The sequence below is a fragment of the Anthonomus grandis genome, chromosome 11 (genome assembly GCF_022605725.1).
Source record: "Anthonomus grandis grandis chromosome 11, icAntGran1.3, whole genome shotgun sequence".
NCBI lineage: Eukaryota > Metazoa > Arthropoda > Insecta > Coleoptera > Curculionidae > Anthonomus > Anthonomus grandis.
The window spans coordinates 27,369,534-27,395,073 of record NC_065556.1 but is presented as its reverse complement, the minus strand read 5'-3'; the positions used below and the strand labels follow the sequence as shown (position 1 = coordinate 27,395,073).

Below are 25,540 nucleotides of genomic sequence, written 5' to 3'. Positions count from 1 at the left end.
AGCAAATAACAGAATGCAACTTGCTTACATCTGCCATCTCTTTATAATCGGATTTTTTTGTATGTCTTCCTTATACGTACGCACCCCGCTAATGTATAAAACGACTTTGAAAGCGTAGAATCTCGCTAATAACTGTCCAATCCGCGGAGTGTAATTTACGTACGTAAATTTCCCAGTGAAAACGAAGATAATTTGGCCGAGTTTCTCAGAAATTACGGGTGCTAATTAAAAATAAGACGAGTTCGTTAGCGTTTTCAATTTGGGGGAGTTTCGTCGCGCTTTTTTCAATTTCTTTGACAAAGTGCTCCGGAGGGGATTAGTAATGATGAAACGAAGCGGTGGCTTTAGTTTTTTTTTCCTTTTTGAACTTATTATCCTACATCTTCTTTACTGTCTGATCTCATTTTTTTTCCTTTAAATTTAACTAAAAATTAATTTCGAGACTGTAATTGAATTCTCTTCCGTCAATTTAATTAAGTTAATTTTTTTATTCTAGACTCCAAATGTCGTTTTTTACTTCTTCCAGAAATCATTGATTCCTGGTGTTTTAATCATTGGTTCGAGGCAGTTATTAAAATAAAAAATCTATATAACTTAATGTTTTTATGCCTCATGAATAAGAGATTAAAGTAATTTCTTAACTTTTTAAACTCTTTCCAAAAATCAATTTTTAACCAAAATTCTTTAAAATCGCGCTATATTAGTCCACAGCTAAAGCAAAAATGATGATAAAGAACCTAAAATAAAAACCAACTAAATGAAATCCAATCAGGAATGTTTGTTCACCCCCTAAGTGATTTCCGGAACAAAAGCTGATGGGGAAAAAGCGTCGGTTGTCAGACCTGCCCGATGTGTTCAGCAGTATCAGGACAGTTTTACTTATGAGAATAATGAATAGTTTGTTATACGCTAGTACATTTTATGAAGCAAAAATTAAATTCCAAATAAAAATGTACTCAAGAAACTTCCAAAAGTGAAACAAACAACGATTGTACCAATAAGCCGAAACAACAATCATTACCTTCTATTGCCTCCCCTTTGAAATTTCATTAGTAATTTCAATTAAAGAAAACTCAAGTTCAACTCGGATTAATGTTTGAATCGGAAAAAGTTCTCAGAGGCTACGATACAAACTTTCTTTACCCAAACTCCAATAATGATACTTTCAAGTTAAATAATTGATTGCCTTTACGCGAGCGTAGGGTGGAAGTTACATAAATAAGAGTTTTCTTTTTAAAGTGATGTAAGTTTTTTTTTATTAGTGATTTATCGAGTAGTTTTTCTATGCCCGCACGACACTGAAGTTTAAAAAGGAAACTTGGAAAATTACGAAGAAGTTTTCGAAGAAGGAATTACGGTAAACTTAAGCAGTTTGCCGAAATTTATCGCAATCGGTGAAATAAGATGTTTTAAATTAGCATCAAACTTGCGGGAAGTTGAGATTCAATGAAAACTTCGGTGTGGCCGGTGCAGTTTCCCATTCGGGGTGAAAACTTTTATTGCTAAAAATATTTCACCGTCATTTTCAATGGGCAAATCTAGTTTCAATTAGACAGGGAGCAAATGGAAATTTCTAATTAATGACTGAAACAATAATTTAAGAAATCTGCATATTAATTAATGGTCGAAAGAGTTTCAGCTGAAAATTGAAATTGCTTTTGGGGATTAAATAAAAAAATTATTTCCCGGGGGGGTAAATGCTGAACGTGATTTTTTTTCTTGGAAAATAGCTGGAAAACCTTCGAAATAGAGTCAATCGCGTGGAAAAACCCCTAAATTTCTCAAAATTGTTCGGTAACTTCTTATTTTTCCTGGCCTAATGCAAAACCTGGAAAATAGATTCAGTGGTCCAAAAGCTTCTTGAAATTTTTTTGTTTCGTCCAGGCACTTTAATATATTTTTATAAAACCTGACAAATTAATTCCATTGCTCGGAAAAACAAAAAAGTTCGTAGAATTATTAATTTTAGCGCTTATCACACTTTCATTTCATGAAATCGTTGAAAGGAATTTTTTTTGGTATAATGTCACACCGGGGGTTGGCCCGGTCTAGGACAAGGCCGTGTGACGGTTACATACATTGTATGTAACTGGGACCTTAAGGTACGCTTTAGCATTGAAACAAAATATAGTTTACTAAATACCTTGTATTGACAGCAAAATATAATTATAACGATTTAAGTAGAGTTACCCAAATAAAAGAGCTAATTTGACAAGAGATAAACTAAGATCGACATAACAGGATTAATAATTTAAGTACATGGGAATATGTAGCGAATTCTATAATTAAAGTGAAAGTAATGTTACGTAACTTAATAAAGTGACAATAATTGTGATCTTCTTCGATATGATAAAATGTTGTACTTACATTATTATTATTCTTGGAGCAAACATTTCACAAAGCTTTTCCGCACTGCTTTCGGTTACCTCTTCTTGCCCGAGACCCGGTCGTAACTCTGCCAAATTTCGTTCGTCGTACCCTGGTGTTAATTTTCTTTGTCAGCAGAATTTCCGGTTTTTTCCAAACCATCGTTCTGTCGACAAAGTACTTTTGCAATCTTTTTACGATGGAAATGACTTGGTTATTTCATCATGCAATCAGGAAATTGTTACTTACACAATTTGTGGGTAAATGACCTGGTATACCGAACGAATATTTTTAAGTGATTTTTATATTAATAAAATAAAATTTAAAATGTTTTTTAATGAATTATCTTCGTTTGACATATCCCCCGGGCATAGAAAAGCTGGCCTCCAGCTTTATTGTTAACAATCGAAATCATGATCGAAGAAGACCCAGAAGAAAAAAAAATTTACAATTAGTAAGATCAGAACAACGATGTACCTAAATAACGTATAATTAATTAGAGCTGAACCCTTATTATTCATTAAATTTTAACTACAATTAATGTAACTATCGCTTTTGATGTCCACATTTTTTAATACTACGTAGTCTCTGAACACAAAATGTCTTCAGCATCCGGGTCCGGTCGCCGGGTAAGGTGGCGACGTTCATAGCGTTGTCGCCTGCCCCTCGTCTGGGACGCCTACAGGTTTGACGCCTCCATGTGTCGTCCTAGGACACCTTCACCCATGTATGTCTGACTCCTCTTCTGGAACGCCTACGGGTTTGACGCCTCCATTCGTCCGTTGGCAACCCTTGCGACATCACATGACACCCCCTTGTATGCCTGACTTCTCCCTTGTTTTGTACCAGTCCTTCAACGCCGTCGGTTTCCTGGAACCTGTAGACAGAGACTCCTTCATTGCAACTGCTGTGGCGTGACAAAACTTTTGGTTTTTGTTTTGTCCCTTCTTGACCATTTCCAGTGAGCTATCCCATAAGCTTACTGTGTTTTATGGATGGCCCCTGCCGTATCTTCAGCTGAATCCATGATTCGTAATGTTGGCATCCCCTACTGGAGATCATAGGTTGAACACTTCAACCCGCTGCTGGTAGCGTCGTGAGTTCGGGCAAGTTTGGACTTTGACCATTGGCGCAGTGGTAACTTAGCTTGTCCTGGGATGGCCATGGCTCTGGCATCACCCTGTCTGCGATTGGGATGGTCAGGACTGACAACAAGGCAGTGCGCGGATGTGAGGTGTTCCTGTTTGGCTCTGGTTCTGGTTCCATCGGCTACTTTCTGTGGTTCTAGTAGGAGCGTACCCTTATTTTCTGTTCAGGTCGAATTTGTACGTGTGGCATCTCATGGTATGTTTATATGTAAAGAAAGAACAAAGTGTAAGTATGTGCTATTATATGGTGCTTAATGGTTTTATATTTAATCATTTTGATTTCATGTTAAATCTTTATATCATATCTTGAGAAATTGTTGACTTCCTCGCAATTTTTGTATTATATATTTTAGGATAATTTGACTCATAATCAAATTTTATTAATTTTCCTTTGTCTCAGATCTTTTGAAGTTTCTTGTATTTCGAGTTTAGATAACAAAGTGTTTTATTTATAGAAAACCCAAAAAAAATATATTTTTTATTCATTAATTGTTTATCCCCTCTCTTCTAAATAACTTTTATTTATGTATGTCTTTTTAACTTTTATAGATTATTAATTAGACCCCTTCTTTTACATTATTTTTAATAATATGTTTTCTTTTTAGCTTCTACTTAAATATTTATGTGCCTTAGGCTCGCTGTCCCCCTATATATTTATAATATTTCCCCATTATCATCTCATTTTAATATATTATTATTTCAATAAATTTCATTTCGAATATGTATATACGCGCGTAAATCAAAATTATTTATACGTTTTCTGATGTGATTTGCAAATTACTATGATATTTATCCTTAAATTGTTTAGATTGTCATGACTACAATTAAGGCTTAAATAACATGGTGAAATGTATCATCTTCAGAGGGCCCCCCCATCTTCGTTTGACAATAATATTTTTTTTGCTTAGGTTTCCTGCAAAAATACAAAATTTTCTTTAAAATGTTTGAAAATTTCTTCCAGGCCGATAAACGCATATTTTATAGAAAACCTGGAAAATTCTTTCTGCTGTCTAGCAAAATACAGAAATTTCTTATAATATAAATAAATAATAAATAGCTATCTTAAAATATAAGTTCTGTAAAAGATTTATTAAGTGCCTGTAATAACAAGTCCAATACTTTTGAATGCATTTCTTCCAGGCTCATTTATTGCAAGTATTTCAATTCTCATCCTTTACATACTCCAGGCTTTTGGAATAATTTTATTCAAGGCATTTTTTTAAAGCAACTTAAAATTGTGGTTACATTGTCCAGAAATTAAGGGTAATTTTTGATTTTATTCTCGACTAATGACATAAAATAAAATTAAAATTTTCTTTCAAATATTGAAGAATGTAACTAAAATTTCAACTGCCTTTAAAAGAATCACTTTAAACGCCTGGAACATGGAAAATATGACTCTTTAAATATCCAGAAAAAATTGTCATGATTACAACTGCCAGGAATTTCTTATTTCTTTTTGAATCTAAAGGAACAAAAACTCCAGGCAGCATTTTCTGTTTTTTCCAGGCATATGGATTTTTTTGTGCTTCCTTTCATTAATATATAGTATCTTGAATCCTCTTTCAATCATAAAAATCTATTTTAAAAACCAGCAAATAATGCATAATTTAAATGGATATGAATAACCTGTAAATATAATAATTTAAAAAAATTCCAAGCATTTAACGTCATTTTTAGAAGGAGAGTTTTATATACCTGGACTAAAATATTTAGGCACCTAATGTAATTTTTAGTATTTTACAAGCATATGAATTACCAGGAATTGTCGTACTACAATCAATTTAATTTAATTCCAGGCATTTAATTTAATTCTTTCTTTGTCTTTCAGGCATTGGAAGTCAATTTAAATAAATTTCTGATACCTAAAAACCACTGGCAGTTCCTGGAATGAGAACTTTAGATCCCTGTAATTTCAATCACTAATTTGTCTATATCAAAACCTGGAAAATAGCTTCAATAATCCAAAATGGCCCAAAAGCTTCTTCAATTTTTTTTGTTTCGTCCAGGCACTTTAATATATTTTTATAAAACTTGGAAAATGGATTCAGATGCTCGAAAAAACAAAAAAAGTTCGTAAAATTATTAATTTTTTTTAACTGGAAAAGCGCTTATTACACTTTCATTTCATGAAATGGTTTAAAAGGAATTTTTTTTTTGGTATATTATTTTTTTTGGAACATTTCTTAGGTTGCCTGGAAAAATTCGTTTTATTTCTTCCAGGCAGATAAACGCATATTTTATAGAAAATTTGGAAAATTCTTTCTGCTGTCTGGCAAAATACAGAAACTTCTTATAATATAAATAAATAATAAATAGCTATCTTGAAATATCTGTAAAAATTTTAAGTAATTCAGGTATATACATTTTTTTGAGTTACCTTCCATTATTATATAGTATCTTCGAATCCTCTTTCAGTCATAAAAAGCTATTTCAAAGCGGCAAAACCAGCAAATAACGCATAATTTAAATGGATATGAATAACCTATTAATATAATAATTAAAAAAAAATCCAAGCATTTAACGCCATTTCTGGAAGCAGAGTTTTATATACCTGGACTAAAGGCTCTAGGCACTTTTTTTCAGTATCTTACAAGAATATGAACTTCCAGGAATTCTCGCACTACAATCAATTTAATTAATTAATTTAATTTAGTTGCAGGCATTTCATTTAATTGTTCCTTTGTCTTTCAGGCATTTGAAATCAATTTAAATAAATTTCTGATTCCTAAAAACCACTCACAGATCCTGGAATGAGAGCTTTGGATTCCTGTAATTTTTATTTCAGACAGTTGCCAAGGAAAGTGCTGAAACAAGCTTACCCTTAGTAAAAAATGAGTTCGATCAAATGTCTAACAATAAATTTAAACATGGCCAAATTTAGCACTTTAAAGTTAAGTACTACATAAGGCAACGTTTTAGAATTTGTGAACAGCATAAGGTATTAACACCAATAATGCCTTAAAAAATTAGAAGTTTGCTATACATTTTTAGACAATTATTAATTATTAAATTAAATAATAAATAATAAATTAATATTAAATTTATTAATGCAGTGTAACAAGACATAAAGATGGAATGAAATAATAATGAAGAATTTTTATTCCAGGCAGTTGACATAATTTTGTCTATCTAAGGATTTTGTTCTTCTAGCCCGATATACAGTATCTTCTTTTAGCTATCGAAACCCCTTTAAAAGTAACCAAACCTGCATAACTTAAATGGATCTTATGATCGACTTTTTACTGCAAATTACAACTACGTTCCGGACTCCACTTTTCAAAACTCATTAATTCTGTAATTTATGAAGTGATTAATCAAATGCCCCCCTTGACCCTAACTCGAAACGATAATTAACATGCCAACTGTATCCAGAATGTAACAAACATGCAAATCGCATTATATGGTCGCCACCACCCCTAAAACAACCAAACTGGATAATAGTTTAGTCTTCATTCCATCATCGTCGTCGCATTCCAATTAACGACGCGGCATCTGCCCGGGAGTTTATCGCTCGTCTTAAGTTTCCTGGCATGTCCTTAATATTAATAAGAAGCTTTCGGATCGTACATGAGAAACGAGCTGGATTATGAAAGTATTTAATTGGAAAAGGGAGAGTTTTACTTAGAGGTGATCCGAAATAATCTGGGTGGTATTTAGAGCAAGTATTTTTAAAGGCAATTGCCAGTTATGATCTGAGTCTGAGATGAATCTAAGGGGCGTTTCCAGAGATTTGGGAATACAAAATTATCTGGAAAGGTTGGTGAGAGTGAGATTTTTAGGGAAGTGAGGACACTTCTAGGTTCTCCTATGGATCCTCGATTAATTTGGAAGGTTTTTAGAAGGCTTTCTTCATGCATGATATTAATATGATGCATTAAACATTATTTATTTAAGGTACCTCAGTAATAATTCTTGAAATGAGGAGCTAATTTTTTTTTTTAAGCAATTTGTTATATAACTGAAATTTTGCAGTGGTTGGAGTAGAGTTAATCAGTTTTTATTAAGTAAATGTATTTGGGAATGTCATAACCAATAAGTTCATTGCACTTAAATAATTATCTTAGTGAGTTCAAAAGTACTTATAGGCGTTCCTCGTTTTTAAAAAATTCTTAGTTAAGTAATCTTCCTGAGGATGCCTTTCTGGAAGAATAAAAAGTAATTGCAATACATTTTTTAATTTTTTAGGACTACTGGTCAAAAACTTAAGATTTAATATATTTTTTTTTTTAAAAACGTAATAAAGGAAGTAAACAATACGAAAATTAAACAGGAAAATTTGGAAGGAATTAAAAATTAATATAAAAAAACTTAATTAATTGTTGAAAAAATTGTCGTAAAAAGACGCTTTTGGTACTTTTGACCCAATTTTATAATTGTTTGATAAAAAACCCTTAAAGGATTTTTTAATGGAAAGACAACGTAATAGCAATAAGTTTTTTGATTTTTTAGGACTATATGCGAACAACTCATAATTTAATTTAAAATTTTTAGGAAAAAAACGCGATAAAGGAAGTAAACAATACAAAAATAAAACAGAAAAATTTAGAAGAAATGCAAAATTAACACAAAAGATACATTAAATGTTATAAGAAATTGTCGTAAAAAGACGCTTTTGTTATTTTTGGCTCAAGTTTTCAATGTTTGAGGCATGAAAAATGAGGAGGTAAATTAATTTTTCATCTTCTCGTTGGATAGTCTATCCAACTATTATCCGAAAAAAATAATTATATTTTCCTAAAAGTATCTGCAACTATATACATATTGACTTTCAAATATGAAATTTCAAAGGTATTTGAAGGTCATTTTTTACTAAGCACTCCTATTTTTTGTATCGAAGGAGTCAAAAATTTAGATCTAACCTTGACAAGGTCAAATCTAGAACAAACGTTTTAAAAGGTATGTCAAATTTGATCCTCCTCCTCAGTGATCACATATTTTATCCAATTTATATTTTAAAAAATCATTAATTAACTTCACTTTAACATCAAGCCCTTCATTCTTTAATTAAGATAAATGAGGAGGTAAACAGGTTAAAATTAGTTTAACCTTTACCTTGTCATTCCTATTGGAAATTCTCTTGTTAGATATTTGGCCCAATGAAGATCTAAAATATGAGGAGCTAATTTCTTATTAGCAAGCTTTTATTCATTAACTTCTCATTGAATAATCTCTCAAATTATTATTGGAGAAAATCGTAAATTAAATTCACTTTAACATTAAGCTCCTCATTTTTTTCATTTGTGGAGGTAAATAGGTTGGAACTGTATCTCTTTTAATCTTATTGAAAATTGGCTTTTTAGATATTTGACCCATTTAAAATGTAAGAAGCGAGTTTTTTAATAATTTTTTTTTTATGTTCACTAGGCAAGAAAAATGAGGTAAATTAATTTTGCACTTTCCACCTCATTCAATGGTTTATCCAATTCATTTATATTCAAATAGTTTTGAAGATGATAAACTTCACTTTCACATTAAGCTCCTCATATTTTTATTAGGATTAATGAGGAGCCAAACTGTTAGCGACTTAAATTAGTTGAATCCGAATTACAAGCAGACTCCTCATTATTTTTTCTTATTTATAAGAGTCATAAGATATAAGGAGCAACTTTCAGAAGATTTATTTTTATTTCATTAAAATAAAAACCTTTTTCTAATAAAAGTAAATTAATTAATCCTGTATATTTAATCGGATAATAATTAAACAAAAAAAAAATTCAGGTAAAATTGTGAAAAAATTAATGGAGCTTCAAAGTAGCGAAAACCGATGTTGATCCTCTTAATCTACATAGAAATGTCATGCGAAATAAGGAGCAACTTTTACAAATTAAGAAAAAATGAGGAGCTCTCTTGTAATTAAGTCTATTCTCTTGTTAGTAATCTTTCAATGTAAGTTAAAAGAGAAAAGTTAAAACAATTTTCCAAATTTTAATTATCTGATAAGAAGTTTAAATTAAAAAAAAGACCCTAATTTGCCATTTGAACTCAAGACGATAAGTGGCCACTAGAAAGTTTAAAAAGGCGACAAAGTCACCCTTAGCATCCAAGAAATAAGAGCATCACCCTTGAAATTTATAAGGGCGCTCTCAGCTGAAACTTTTTATCTCTTTTGGAAGTTTTTAACTGCTTAAGACCCGTTATTGTTAAATTACCATAGTCGGGTTATTAAATTATTCCTTTTTTTTAATTGTAGCTCTGCAGCTTTTACTCTGATTAAGAAATTACATCACCACTGCATGTAATCAACTTAAAACACACAAACAAAAACAAAAGGGAAATTCATTATACTAAAACTGGCTGACTCGGGTTATTGGAACCCTGAACTGGCACACACATTTCACGTTTGACGTTCGCGAAAAAAAAAACCTCCCTGACCATTCCAACTGAATTACCCTCATATATCAACTCCGAAACAGATCAATTGATTTGGATCGTAAAAATTGCTATTTAGGGCAGGCCCGTATTAGGCTATTAATCTGATAGAGCAAACATTTCTCTCGCTGTAAAGGTTGCCACTATTTGCTCCGCATTAATTTTCTCGTTAGGTGGATTTGTTGCGATTTTTCTTCAAAGAATCTCAATGAAATGTTACTGTGTTATTTAATACACCCTTCTGTAATATATCGGGCTTTTAGGATAAAAGGGGGCAATAAAGAGATCGTATACAAAGGGAAGCAAATATAAAATCAAAAGGCAAAAGGGAATGATTAGCGTAATGAAGGTCTGTTATGAGGTTTTTTATTTTTTTTGTTGTGATGGGAAAACTTCTGTCATGTCGGCGAGCTTTATTATTCTATTATGGAAAATTGGGGAGCTTTTATTCGTGTACACATGTTTGATGTGAGTTTTTTTTCGTGTTTTATTAATTTCTCATTTTTTCCAAATAAAATACTCTTTTTAATTTAATAAACAGACTAAAAATCATAATTTTTTTAATGAAGAATTCAAAAACTGTACAAAATATTATTTTCAAGTAGAATTTCTTTAGAACCTAATAAGTTTTATTTAAATAGGCAGCCACCAGCTTATCGCTCCCTATTTTAATTTTGACGAGGAATTCAGTTTTAGTTTAACAAAAAATGCCAAAAATTAATTCGTCTCCTCATTTTTCTTAATGAAAATATGAGAAGCTTGATGTTCAGTAAGTAATTCTTAGGAAGTTTTCTTCTGCTATTGAGGAGATCGAAAGTTTAGTCAGCTCCTCATATTTTAAATATTAAATGGAAAAAATTTCTTATAAATAAATTTATAATACAGATCAACGTAGCTCCTCATTTCGAGGAATATGTAGATGCCTTAAATACGTAATAATACCATATATTAAGAAATTTGTAAGAGCTTTTGAACCTCGCCTGTACTTTCTCCTAAATTGACGAGGATTACTTGTAATGTCTGGAAATTTCCTCAGTATCCTCGAAATAAGACTCCTTACAAATTTTGCAAATCTCTGAAATTGCTCCTAATTTTTAGACCATTTTTTGAATGTGAAAAATGGGGATCATCTTTTTTTTCATGAGGAGCTAAGTAATTTAAATTGGGCTCCTCATATTTTCAATATAAATAATGAGGAGCTGCATTCTTTTCATTACCTAAACTAAAAATAATGAATTCCTAATTACAAGCAAGCTTCTATTTTTTTTTAATTGCTCCTCATTTCTCAACCATTTTCTATATGGAAAATGAGGAGCTAATTAATCTAAATGGAGTTCTTAATATTTTCAATCAAAATAATGAGCCACGTCATGCTTTACTACCATCTAAGCTAAAATCAATTATACCTTCATTACAAGCAAGCTCGTTATTTTTATTAATCTGCTTCTAAAAATTGCTCCTCATTTCTCAAGGCTTTTTTGTTTCAATGAAGAGCTAAGTAATTTAAATTAAGCTCCTCGTATCCAAAAATTTAAAAATTGTACAAAATATAATTTTCAAGCAGAACTTCTTTAAAACCTAATAAGTTTTATTTAGATAGGCAGCCACCAGCTTATCGCTCCCTATTTTGATTTTTGACGAGGAATTCAGTTTTAGTTTAACAAAAAATGCTAAAAATTAATTCGTCTCCTCATTTTTCTTAATGAAAATATGAGGAGCTCGATGTTCAGTTAGTAATATTGAGGAAGTTTTCTTCTGCTATTGAGGAGATCGAAAGTTTAGTCAGCTCCTCATATTTTAAATATTAAATGGAAAAAATTTCTTATAAGTAAATTTATAATGTAGATCAACGTAGCTCCTCATTTCGAGGATTATGCAGATGCCTTAAATACGTAATAATACCATACATGAAGAAATTTGCAAGAGCTTTTGAACCTCACCTGTACTTTCTCCTAAATTGACGAGGATTAATTGTAATATCTGGAAATTTCCACAGTATCCTCGAAATAAGACTCCTTACAAATTTTCCAAATCTCTGAAATTGCTCTCAATTTTTAGACCATTTTTCAATGTGAAAAATGAGGATGATCTTTTTTTTTATGAGGAGCTAAGTAATTTGAATTGGGCTCCTCATAATTTCAAAATAAATAATGAGGAGCTGCATTCTTTTCCATTATCTAAACTATAAATAATTTAGGTAATGGAAGTTAAGAAGAAGTAAGGTAATTTAGGTAAGTTAATTCCTATTACAAGCAAGCTTCTATTTTTTTTTAAATTGCTCTTCATTTCTCAACCATTTTCTATCTGGAAAATGAGGAGCTAATTAATTTAAATGTTGTTTTTAACATTTGCATTCAAAATAATAAGGAGCCACATTCTTTCCCACCATATAAGCTAAAATTAATTAAATCTGCATTACAAGCAAGCTCTTAATTTTTTATTAATTTATTTCTAAAAATTGCTCCTCATTTCTCAAGCCTCTTTTCTATGTGGAAAATGAGGAGCATTTTTTTTTAATGAAGACTCAAATATTTTAAATTGAGCTCCTTATACTTTCATTATAAATAATGAGGAGACACTTTGTTTCAAACCACCTAAGCTAGAATTTATTGAATCGTAACTGGGTGCAAGTCATTGATTTTTTTAAAATTTACTTCTAAAAGTTGCTCCTCATTTTTTAGGTATGTTTTATGTAAAAAATGAAAAAGAATTTTTTTTAATGAGCTTCTCACATTTGCATACTACAATTAATTGAATTTTTATTACAAGCAAGCTCCTCCTTTTTTTAATTTGCTTTTTAAAGTTGTTTTTTCTGTAACATTTTATACGTGCAAAATGAGAAATATTTTCTTATTGAGGAGCTACATTGTTGCACCACCTAAACCCGAATTAGCTAATTGGAAGTTTTTTCAATAAATGTCTAAAAAACTGAAACATTTCTAAAAAATTTATTTCTAGTTTTATCCTAAAAAATTTGTTGAATCTTAATTCCAAGCAAGCTCCTAATTTTTTTAAAATTTATTTCTAGAGCATTTTCTATTGAAAAATAAGAAGCATCTTTTTTTAATGAGGAGCTAAGCATTACAAAATATAAGGAGCTACATTGTTTGTTATTATCCAAACCCAAATTAGCTTATTGGATGCGTTTTTCCCAATAAATATCTGCAAAAATGAAAAGGTTCTAAAAAATTAACTTTACAATTGGAAAATGCCTTTTGTCTGAACAAATCAGTTGAATTTTAATTATAAGCAAGCGCCTCATATTTTTTTATGTTTATTTTAAAAAAATTGGTTCTCATCTCTCATGCATTTCCTTTATAGAAAATTAGGAGATTGACTCAATTAATATTTGAAAAAATGCAAAAATTGATTTCACCTAATTAGGCGCTTCATATTTTTATTTTTATAACTGAAACCAAAACTTTCAAAAGTCCAAAAAAATTTTTTTTTATATTTTCTTAATTTAATATCCAAAGAATGAGGAGCTAGGTTGCCTAAAAATTTGAGCATTAGTTTTATTGTCGCTTAGGAAAGAACATTTTTTAAAAGCTGCTCCTCATATCTTAGGCATTTTCTAAATAGAAAATGAGGAGCTAAGTAGTAAGCTCCTCATTTTACACTAAACGTTTTTGTATGAGAAAAAGAGGTTCTATTCTCAATAAATAATATTAATATTGAGGGCCTCTTTTAAAGCAATTGCAATTACAGTCTACGTTTAGTAATTTGTCATTTTAAACCGAGCTTCTTATATTTATATTAAACAAAAAATGAGGAGCAAAATGTTGATGCCTATATTTTAAGCATGATTTTTTTAAATGAGGAGCTTTTTTGCTACTAACTGATTTGACGATAAAACCAAGCGCACAGTGGTCCAAATCTTTATTGAAAAATAAGGGGGCTGAACATACGATCGTGAACTTTAAGCCAGTCCAAAAAAAAAATGAGGAGCACATTGTTTCAAACCACCTAAGCTAGAATTAATTGAATCGTAATTGAGTGCAAGCTCATTGTTTTATTAAATTTACTTCTAAAAGTTGCTCCTCATGTTTTAAGTATTTTCTTTGTGCAAAATGAGGAACATTTTTTTATTGATGAGCTACATTGTTTACCTGAATTAGCTTATTAGAAGTTTTTTTTTTAAGAAATGTCTGAAAAAATTAAACATTTCTAAAAAATTTATTTATAGTTTTATCCTAAAAAATTAGTTGAATCTTAATTCTAAGCAACCTCCTAATTTTTGTTAAATTTATTTCTAAAGAGTTGCTCCTAATTTCACAAGCATTTTCTATTTTAAAAATGAGGAGCATCTTGTTTTTAATGAGGAGCTAAGTAATTTAAATGGAGCTTTTGTCTTAACGAATTAGTTGAATTTTAATTATAAGCAAGCGCCTCATATTGATTATGTTTATTTCTAAAAAATTGATCCTCATATCTCATGCATTTTCTTTATAGAAAATTAGGAGATTGACTCTATTAATATTCGGAAAAAATTTTTCATCTAATTAGGCCCTTTATATTTTCATTTGTATAATTAAAACTAAAACTTAAAAGTTCGAAAACCTTTGTTTGAATTAAATTTTTTTTTCATATTTTTCTAATTTAATATCAAAAAAATGAGGAGCTAAGTTGCCTAAAAATTTGAGCATTAGCTTTATTGTTGCCTAAAACAGAAAAGCTCTTCATTTTATACTAAATATTTATATAAAAAAAGAAGAGGTTCTATTCTCAATAAATAATATTAATATTAAGGGCCTCTTTTAAAGCAATTAATTACAATCTACGTTTAGTAATTTGTCATTTCAAAGCGAGCTTCTTATATTTATATTAAAAAAAAAATGAGGAGCAAAAAGGTTGATGCCTATTTACTTTAAGCATGATCTTTTTTTAATAAGGAGCTCTTTTGCTACTAACTCATTTGATGATAAAACTAAGCGCAGAATGGACCAAATCTTTATTGAATTGAAGATTGAATTATTTGATGAGGAGCAAGTATAACCATCTAACCAAAAATTTCTATTGCAGTGTAGCCTCGATCCGACGGTGAACTTCAAGTCTCGGCACAGTAACGAGTCCCAGTGCCCCATGCTCTCTTCGATCAGCAAGCAAACGTCAAAGCTGAAACACCCCAAAGCCAGCATCCTTTCGGCTGTGGTGAAAGCTTCACCATCCACCAACTCCCATCAGAAGAAGCTGCGCTTTCAACTAGCTAAAGAACGAAAAGCCAGCACCACCTTGGGCATTATTATGAGCGCCTTCATTTTCTGTTGGCTTCCTTTCTTCGTTCTTGCTCTCGTTAGACCGTTTTTAGATGAGACCACTAGTGTTCTGAATACTTTAAGTAAGTGTCTATTTATTTATATAATAGCAAAATAAACATTAGATAGAGTCTCACCAAACACCTAAATGTTTTGTATTATTTTACGAAGCTACTTTTACATTTTTATTTGCCTTTGGACCGCTATAATTATTATTGTACTCAAAATTCAAATAATTATTACTGAGGGAAAGAGGACTCTATTTATCATGTGTTATGATTGTCAAATATTTGGTATGTGCTGCTCCTTTGATGTTACGTGGTACAATATCAATGGAGTTATATAGAGATTATTAACACTGATCAGCTAGTTCAGATGTTTAGATCCAAAACTAGGTTTAAAGTACTTAGTTTAGGTATTTTAACAAAGGGAGGGACAAACTTAATTAGATAAAAATATACAAGGTGTTCCATTTGAAAAATTTGAGATATTGCGTATTTAATTTCAGCAAGTTTGAAAGTTCTTTAAAAGCACCCTGTATTAAAAAATTACAAATTATCATAGTCAGCCTATAGGAGGTACCCTAGACTAACTGTGGTACAAGTTTCAAAGGCGCAGAATAAATTTTAAGTTAATTATGATTTTTTAAACGAACCCTCTAAAAGGCAAAAAATAACATAAAAAAATTAATTACGTTGCAACGCTGCACGGAAATTTTGCCTCACATTTTAGTACCATAATATACAGGGCGTACCATTAAAAAAAATCATATTTTATAGTAACTTTTTTGTGACACACCCAGTATACATAAAAATATTTTTAGTTCGTAGGTTTTTGTCAACCCTACTACAACTTTGCTGTAGAACTTTTTGCTCTCTATCTTTTTGCTATCTACCTCTAAGGAAAAATGCGAGGAATGGGTAAAAACTGAATGCGAACCGTAGGCCACTTTAATTGTCAATTTGTCGACTAATACTGAAGTGGATTCGTCAAATGAGAAACGTGTTGTGATCGTTACAGTGTAAACAATCATTAATTAGAAATTCGAATCTGGATGCCACTTGTGAACGGACGTTCGATTGGGAAACGCGATAAAAAGATTGGCGGGTAACCATTATCAAGTATCGGATTAAATTGAAATAAATTTCATGGACATGTGGTGAAACTAGCGGCAAATAGAGACAAATCAGGAAATAAATTTGGAAATGGAAATTGCTCCTCATTTACACCGCAAATATGTAAAACAGTTCCTTATATTGGGTAAAAGGTCCAAAAAAACCCGACAAAAAGCATAACAAGAATTTTGTAATAAAACGTTAACTTATTGCAACACAAAACCTCGTTTTAAATCTTGTTATACTGGTACACCTAAAACGAGTCTTCATCTTCCTTTACTATGGCCTTTGCTATGGTATAAAGAGAGAAAGAGAAATAGCGTAATATAATAATGGATAATATTGGAGCTATCTATCGAGCTAAAGTGCACTAGTGCTTTTAGATTACCGTAAAGCGTTTGATAGAATAAATCATGAGTTACCTATTTTATGCCATTTTAGGTTATGTTGGTTTCAACTTTGATGCAATCTCTTATAAACTCCATGACAAACTAGCCGTGGTGTATCATCTGTGGAATCACTGACATGTGTACCACAAGGCTCTATTTTATTCAGCTGTAATTTTACAACATGCCTTAGACACTGGAATGCTCATTTATACCCATATGACAGACAGAAAATAGTGATGCCGTGAATATCAATAATGAGCGTAATCAGTTAATTGTTTTTTTATAAACATTAATTGCTCATAGCTGCATATTCACGTCAAATTTCCCGATTTTCGGAAAACACCTTTAAAGGCTAATTCAGAGCGATTACCCCATTTTAATTATACTCGAAATATGTAGGGCTCAACATTTAAGATTTAAACATCGCGTAAATAAATGTATTCAAATGGCATATGCAAAAAATGAGTAAAAAACAGTGGTCCTAAACTAAAAATGCCCTTTCCAATCAAGAAATTTTATTCAGAGTGACGTTTTTACATTTAAATGCATCCTCCGCTTTTGTCGTGAAATAAATATTACCAGTAACCAAAAATGTCCGTTAAAAAATAAAAATTATAAATATTCATTTTGGTTTTGGATTTGATGGTTTTTGTACCTTGGATGACAAAATCGCCTTTAACTCAAAACGTTTTTAAGGTACAAAGAACGTTTATATATGAAACTTTCTTAAAAATAATTGAACTTTCTTACATGTAATTCTTTTAGTAATGTTTTAACAATTTCATAAAAGTATTTTCAATAAAAGTGAAAAGTTGATAGAAAAATTAGAAAAAACGTGCCCCCAATCAAAAATGCCCTAACTATACAAATTTTTTATTCAGAGTGTCGTTTCTACCCTCGAATTTATCCTCAGGAATCCTAATATTTTTTCGTGAAAAAAATATGAAAATATTTTTAGTGGTTTTTATGTTATGACCAAAATTATTTATCACGTAATAAAATTCATAAAATTAAAATTTGGTTTCAAAATCTTTAATATTTGGTGACTTCTGGACATTGAATGGTAAAATTTATTTATGAAATTGTTGGAAAATAATTGGACTCCTTTATGTATAATTCTTTTTAAAATATTCCAATTTTTTATTTTTTTATTAAAATAAAGGCCCTTGTATGAATTTTATTTTTTATACACGAAAACCCTGCATGCGAGCGCAAAAATTCACCTGAGACCTTTTTTTGTCAAAAATTAATAAAATCTTGTAAAAAAAACTTTTTCCAATAAAACAGGGGCGTATCCATTTTTTTTCAAAAAATATAACACACATGTGCTGCAAGTCGATCCCTGAAAAGTCAAACCACCTGTAATTCTTTGAAAAGTGGCCTCACTACTCATTATTTAAACCCTATTTTTTTGATAAATATTGACGCACTTTCGACCATCTCAAAGTACTTCTCTATGGTTTCTGTGTATACTCTAACATTTTCCACCATTTCAACTGGGATCCCTAATATTTGACGAACAAAAAACGATATAGAACCGACATCATGCATTTATTTCTTTACTCCCTTAAATTATTATGAAATCGACTGCCTGAAATAAGCAAAAACTTAAAGATGGTAAAAAAATGCAGAATTTTGAATCCAAAAAAAATCACTTTTTTCAATAAAAATTACTTTTGAAAATTAAAAAAAAACTTACAAATACCGCCTATAAATCAAATATCTTGATGATTACCCAAATTATGAATAATAGCCCCAGCACATATAAATAAAAGAGCCTTAAATAAAGCATGAATTACTAAATGAAAAATAGCCAATTTAGAAAAAAAGAAAAAACAAAAATTAAACATGGAAAGGTCTCTCCAAAACACCAAAAGAATAATAAACCGTTTTCCTTGTTCCAGGTAGTCTTTTCCTCTGGCTAGGTTACGCGAACAGCTTATTCAATCCGATAATATACGCGACCTTGAACCGGGACTTCCGTAAACCGTTCAAGGCCATCCTGTACTTCCGGTGCGGTAGCCTGAACCACATGATGCGCGAAGACTTCTACCATAGCCAATACGGTGATCCGGATCAGGGAGGAGGTGGTGGTGGAGGTGGAGGTATGCTGCACTCCGCTAGATACCAAATGGACTATGAGGAGGGAGTCGAGTATATTGAGGCGGAGGGCGACCTCAAAGTATCGGAGACTGAGGCGACTGCCCACGAATCATTTTTGTGATTGGAGAGAATTTCTGGAGTTGACGAGGTCAGTTTTGTTTTGCTTTAATTGAGGATTTAGAAGTAATTTGTTGTTGTTGTTGTTGCAGGTTCCTCCTACTAGGCCGCCTATTAGGGACTAAATAATTTCCTACATTAATTTTTTTTGTAAACCTTACAACAAAATCCTATAAATATTTTAAAAAGTTTTATACTTCTAAGGGTAAGACAATCGACTTTTTTAGTGCTAAATATTGTATATAATTCCTCAAAATAAACACTTCTAGTCAGATTATAGTATTTACTCGTTTTATTCCCTTCCAGAAGCAGAGACTCCTTTCCCGAGGAAAAAAAATGGAAAAAAGCAATCTGATACCGTTAAATATTAGCTTTACGTAAAATCATAATGAAATGTTCACTCGCCCTTTTAAAAATATCACATTTCAACCGAAATCGTTCTTGTTTTCCTTATTCCAGCGCGTTCACTTAATTTTCTTTAGAATATTGAATTTCATTGTTCTTGTCATGGAAAAGGGGATATTTTATCCTGGTCTCGAGTTCTTAAAAGAAATCAATAAACACGCAGTATTCAGTATCATTAGAACCCAAAATATCTCGTATTATATTGGACAATCGGTAGTGGTTCAATAGTGTCTCATCAGTTCATTGTGAACTGTTCTATAATGGGGTTCACTAAGTATACCATTACCATTAGGCAAAGCCAACATAGTTGAATGAAATAAATGACTTTTTCCATTTGAATTTATTTTTATATGAATGAATGAATTTATGTTATGTAAAAATTAACTCAAACAGTATAATAGGGAAATAGTTAAATTACCATTAGTTAATTAACTAATGCAAACTTTATTTTCGGAAATATATACGAGATATGCCTAATTAATTTACTAAAGGGTCTGAATCGTAACTACATGCTTGTAATACAACATGTATTCGATTAATAAAACCAGTATTTGATATGATTTTTACATTATTTTCATTGTTTTACTAATAACGCTAGTGGGAGCTGGTCATACTGATACGCACTATTGACGAGAATCAGTTCCAATATACCAGAAAAATACCATTACTATATACGAGTATACAGGCTGTTTGGGATCTGTATCCTTCAAGAAGAACTCTATAAGAGATATAGAGATGCCCCTTCAGCTTACCATATAAAAAGCTGTTAGCTTTAGAGAGATCAAAGAAAACTACATTTAGGTTGGTATCTATTATAAAAGCAAGTGTCTTAAATATTGCTAGCTCAATGGACAGATTTGGTCTAAAGCCAAATTGTTGTATATTATGATGATTAAAAAAGATTAATTTGAAACCATTAATTTTGAAGCCTGGTGACAACACTTTTAATCATGAATTAAAAATCACCAAAAGTATAGTACCTTAGTTCTATCCCAAAGGTTTTTGAGAGAATTGTGCTAATCTTCTCGCTTTTGCTAATTTTGTTATCCATAGTCTTTTATGGAGGGTTGTCACGTACATGCAGTGTATACAGACTTCCAGTAAGCTTTTGACCGCGTCAATCATGCAAGTAAATTAAGCAAGTACGGTTCCCTATATATATGTTGGTAAAAACCTACTTATCTAAACATCAAGGAAGGTTGTTATACTGCGCGCAATGTTGAATTAATTAAAGTTTAAGCTCCATCTGATATTCCCTAAGTATCCCACTTAGGATCGTTACTTTATAACATATTCATCAAAGATATTGGGAGTTGTTTCATGAATAGCTACTATCTGAAATTTCCAGATGATCTCAGGTTTTCTTTGCAAGTTTATCGTAGTCTCAAATTTGGATGATTGCCTCAAATTTCAACTTGACTATATAGAATAATATTGTCTTAAATACCATACTTTTTACTTATGGTACTGGTCAGCTTAATCATGTGTATACTATTAATAGCACTCCTCTGGAAGTGGTAAAGTGTAAAATAACTTTAAAATCATATTAAAATGTTTCTCCTCATGTCACAATAACTGTAGTAAAGGCAATGTATGCAAATGCTGGGTTTCATTAAGAGTTGCACCAGAGATTTCCAGGACATTACATTTATTAAGTTTCTTTACTGTGCACTAGTTCGTCTTCATTTGGTCACCTTATTATAATAATTACATTCAGATGACTGAACAAGTTAAGCGCAAATTTTGAAGATACATTTCCTTCAAAAAGAATGTTCGACTTTTTACTATCTGTGAACTTAAGAATTGCGATGATCGTGTAGAAAGATGAACTTGCTAAAAATTTCGAACATGTGGCCTGTGGATTTCCTATACTTTCACCATTATTCCCTTTCAAGTTGAAATTGGCACTATCATCCCTTTTATTTGTATCGGTATTTAAAATTGTCCAAGCAGGTTTAATTTGATTTTTAGAAGTACTTTAGGTCTTTTTTCCATTTTTATACTTCTGTTATATTATTGGGCTTTTATGTATTGACCAGCCATAAAGACCTTTTATATATTGTGAATAGTTTTTAATATCAGTACAAGCAGGAAATGTCATGTCAAAAAATTTAAGCAGTGTGTGGTAGAAGCGTTCATATATCTCATCTACGCCTCTTATTGTGGATTTGGGAAGGATTCCTTCACCAGTTTATGTAAGTTTATTATTTTGGAACCATAGAAATCAGCAGATTTGTTCTTAAAGGCACTTATCCAATTTTAAAGACTTATACTAACTAAAGCTTAAAGGATCAAAATTTTTGCCTTTTGACTCATCATAACTGCTGTTTTACAGTAGGAAAATGTGCTTGTGCAATAGAATATAACTTAGTATACTGAACACTAATACATACCAGTATATTCTTTGTTCTATATCTCAACTGCTACTGTATACATTTTATTAATAAAACGTAGAGAGGGTAACTCAAATAACACACTGCAAAATGTTGAACCTTACACCTATAACTGCTATTTTTTAAGGAAGAAATTAACTTATTCTTACAGGCACTCCTGCAATCAAAATCTTAATTACTTGTCTAATAATCCCCTAAAACCTATAGTCTCCCTGCCAAAATCCTGGGTGTAAAAAGGGATAGACGGTTTTAAAAAGTGATATTTTTTAAATAAAGAGCATTTTTAGGAAGATCCTATATTGAAATTATAATATTCAGTGAATGAGTATCCAAAATATTAAGTAGCCTATAAAGGAGAATTGATTTTGTCCTGAAATTACATCTATTGTGGATTTTGGAAAAAATTCTTACTTAAAAATTAAAACTACCCATATAAATCAACGGATTTATTCTTACTTATATGATGCTTAATAAACATAAATTTATTCCTTCCCTTCAATAGAAATTAACAACATATCAACGACTATAACATTATTGAAATTGATCTTTACAAGGGTGGCGATCGCGACTGTCCTTCTAACTTTAGACCTATAGCGTTATTGCCTACTTTAGCCAAGATATAGTGGAACGGCTCGTTAAGATGAGGATGGTTTCATTTTTAAATAGGTTTGGCCTATTGAGTCTTCAGCAGTTTGGCTTTCGTGAGTCTGTGAGCACAAATGATGCTATCTTTAGCTTTCTAGAGCACCTGTACAACCGACTGAATGTTGGTGAAGTTGCAGCAGCGGTATTATGTGACTTGTCCAAGGCATTTGACTGCGTGAGTCACTGAGTGCTGCTGATGAAACTGGAGCTCTATGGTTTCAGAGGAACTGCCCTTGAGTGGTTTCGTTCCTACTTATCAAATCGTGTCCAGGCTGTCAAATTTAATGGTGGTATCTCTAAGGAACTTAATATAAATGTGGGTGTTCCGCAAGGATCAGTACTTGGTCCTTTACTTTTTCTCATTTATGTGAACGATCTGCCACAACTGCAGGTAACTGGCAAATTTACATTGTTTGCCGATGATACCACCATCCTCTGGCACGACTCTAATGTTTCTCAAATGGAGGCCAATATACGTGCAGATTTGTTAAAAATAAAAGACTGGTGTGATGCAAATTTTTTGACATTTAATGTTTCCAAAAAGTAATGTTTGAAGACAATATTGTGAATATATGTAGAAAAGTCTCATCAGGCTGCTACGCCCTAAGGGTTATTGCCACCAGTCTTAATTTCTCCATCGCCAGATCTGCATACTTCGCAATTATCGAGTCGCACCTTCGATATGGAATTTGCTTTTGGGGTTCATGTTCAAATTCACTTTTTAGTTCAGTGTTTGTACTCCAGAAAAGGGCCATTAGATATCTATGTGGGGCCAAGCCTCGTGACTCATGTTGTCCGCTTTTTGTAAGTCATAATATTTTAACAGTTTGCTTTGTTTTTAGAAAATATAAACAGGAACTCCACTTAGGAAGCCGCTATAATATGCGACAAAATTATTTGTTGAGGCTACCCATTCCTCATTTTGAACTTGTCCATAGCTCTATCATATATAGAGGTAGAAAGCTGTTTAATAAACTTCCACTAGAAATAAGACAACTTAAGACTGAAAAAAGGCTACGTACAAGTACGAAAATATTTCTTGCTAGTAAAGCGTACTATAGTTTAAGTGATTTTTTTAATGATTAGCATTTAAGTATTTTTCAAAGTTTTATTTTATTTTAAATTAGTTTCTCGTTTTTATTCAGTTAATGTACTGTCTATTGGCTTTGTCTACAACTTTTATGTTTATATTGACAATAAAGAATTTTTGAGTTTGAGTATACTGTACAGATTTTATGAACTTACTTAATGAAGCTTAGAGAGAAAAAACCAAATAAAAAACTGTAAAACGTCGACTTTTGATGCTATTTTTTAGAGGAATTGATTTATTCTTACAGGCACTCCTGCAATTTTTAATTACTTCCCTAATTATCCCCTAACCCAATGAAAAACGCCAACACATAAACAAACATCCATTTATTTACACCTAATAGAGTTTTGCATTACTATACAGTCTTATAAAAATTGTACACCATAAAATAGAAAATTACAATAATTACTTAATAAAAACGCTTCTTATTTGACACCTTTTCCTTGCACTGGTCATAACATACAACTGCACAAACGACCGTTATGGAGCACACCAAAAAAACCAAAATGGCAATGGTGATCTTTGACATTGAAGGTTTTTCATCCTCCACATGGTCCCTTACCGGTTCTGACTTACTAGCTGATGGTATAATGTGAGTTCTGTCTTCTGAGACCCTCGGATCTCCTGGCATGTCTAGATCAAACAGCCTGACAGACAATACGTCGTGATTATCAGATAAATCTCCAGTTTTGGCTGATAATCCTAAGTAATACCCGGTGGGTAAGTGAACACCTTCGATCTTGAAACATTCATTCCATGCTTTTTTGTTTTCGATATCAGTTGATACTAAAAAAGAGACAATATGTATGAAATTGTTCTCCTAATTACCACCTATTTAAATTACCTGTAAGCACATCATTTTCATATCGAATAGCAATATGAGTGTCATGTTTTACATTCCTAAACTTAGCAGTACAACCAGCTAATTGAGTATGGGTGCCGTCACGATCATGATCATAATGTATTGACCCATTGTTTACCATGGCTGATATGTATGGATGCCCATGCTGTTAAATATGAAAAAAAAATTACTAAAAAACCAACTTATTATAACACTATATTACATACACTATGTGGACCATTGTGGTTAGAGTAAGTATCTAACATAACAGCTAGACCATTAAAGTAGTCAATGCTGCCAAACACAGGTCCTTCTTTCAATCTATCTTTTGTATACCATATGGCCATGCCATCACCATATAATTCTTTGTCTGTTCCGTGCACTTTGAACTGTATTTGGAGCTCCCAGTTTGCATTAAAAACTGGCTAAAAACAAATATCCTATAGCATGTTTTGTGCCCTATTTGAATTCCACAAGAATATATTATGAGTGTGAGTTAACATGGTGCCAACAACTTTTAAAAGCAAAAAAAGCACCCCTATAACCACTACAATTGAAAACTAAGAAGCCATGAGAAATGCAAAATAAATATGTAGTTGGCACATTAAAATAGTATGACCTCAAACTGTACAATGGAATGGTACTTTAATAGAGTTTTATTGATTTATTAATGTTGTGAAACAAAGTGGTTATAGCTTAAGGTTTCCGAACTATATCTGCCATAATGGCAACAAATGTATAGATTAAAAGCTTACCATAGTGTTCCATATAGCACCAGACTTGCTTGGCAGGTCTGCAGTTAACCTGATATAGTTTGGGGTAACTATAGTGCTCCCGGTAAACTGCCAATAAGGAATATCTATTCCTGAACCTACAAAGTAATTGTACTGGTACTAAGTAGCATGAATTTAACTAATTGAGCCAAAAAATGTGGTAATAGTAAATAAGTGTTTGCTTGCTACTTACTAGCCGCATAATAATTTAAATATTACTCACCATAATAGGGCCTAATGAGGGTATGCTCCCTTTTCAAGAAATCTTGGGTGTTCCACTCTGCTTGTGCAGCTTGGAATATAAAAATAAATACTAAGGAAATATTTAGGTAATTCATGATGCAATTGCCTAATAAATGAAGACCAGGGATCGGTTTAATAGTTATTTACTATTTTTGAACCTTTGCTTTGACTTGAGCTGGAAAATTCAAGTGAAAAACAGATTATGATGACCACTGACAGAACATTGACAATTATGTCAGTGACAATAACAGCTTGTCAAACAACTTCCCTCAGATAGTCCAAAA

General features: G+C 31.6%; 2 protein-coding genes across 5 annotated transcripts in view; one reads left to right on the top strand and one right to left on the bottom strand.

Annotated features, from left to right (window-relative positions):
- LOC126742177 (5-hydroxytryptamine receptor 1-like) overlaps nucleotides 1-19,148 on the top strand; it is a 205,051-nt gene extending 185,903 nt beyond the window's left edge. For all 4 annotated transcript variants that reach the window (XM_050448752.1, XM_050448753.1, XM_050448754.1 and 1 more), the window contains 3 exons: nucleotides 14,910-15,225; nucleotides 18,551-18,897; nucleotides 18,959-19,148. In XM_050448752.1, coding sequence (XP_050304709.1) covers nucleotides 14,910-15,225; nucleotides 18,551-18,870 — 636 coding nt within the window. In that variant the 3' untranslated portion in view covers nucleotides 18,871-18,897; nucleotides 18,959-19,148. The remainder of the gene's footprint in view (nucleotides 1-14,909; nucleotides 15,226-18,550; nucleotides 18,898-18,958) is intronic.
- A 4,562-nt stretch (nucleotides 19,149-23,710) lies between these two features.
- On the bottom strand, nucleotides 23,711-25,479 carry LOC126742087 (vesicular integral-membrane protein VIP36). The gene is made up of 5 exons (XM_050448623.1): nucleotides 25,237-25,479; nucleotides 24,996-25,111; nucleotides 24,468-24,665; nucleotides 24,244-24,406; nucleotides 23,711-24,185 (listed from the first exon to the last, which is right to left on the bottom strand). The coding sequence occupies exons 1-5, from the start codon at nucleotides 25,349-25,351 to the stop codon at nucleotides 23,809-23,811; spliced, it is 969 nt and encodes a 322-aa protein (XP_050304580.1). The 5' UTR covers nucleotides 25,352-25,479; the 3' UTR covers nucleotides 23,711-23,808.
- Between the last annotated feature and the right edge of the window lie 61 nt (nucleotides 25,480-25,540).

Coding starts and splice junctions, on each gene's coding strand:
- LOC126742087 (XM_050448623.1), bottom strand. CDS start 25,351: ATGAATTACCTAAATATTTCCTTAGTATTTATTTTTATATTCCAAGCT. Junction 24,407..24,467: donor ACCACAATGGTCCACATAGT/GTATGTAATATA, acceptor CATATTTAACAG/CATGGGCATCCATACATATC. Junction 24,186..24,243: donor TGAAAATGATGTGCTTACAG/GTAATTTAAATA, acceptor TCTCTTTTTTAG/TATCAACTGATATCGAAAAC.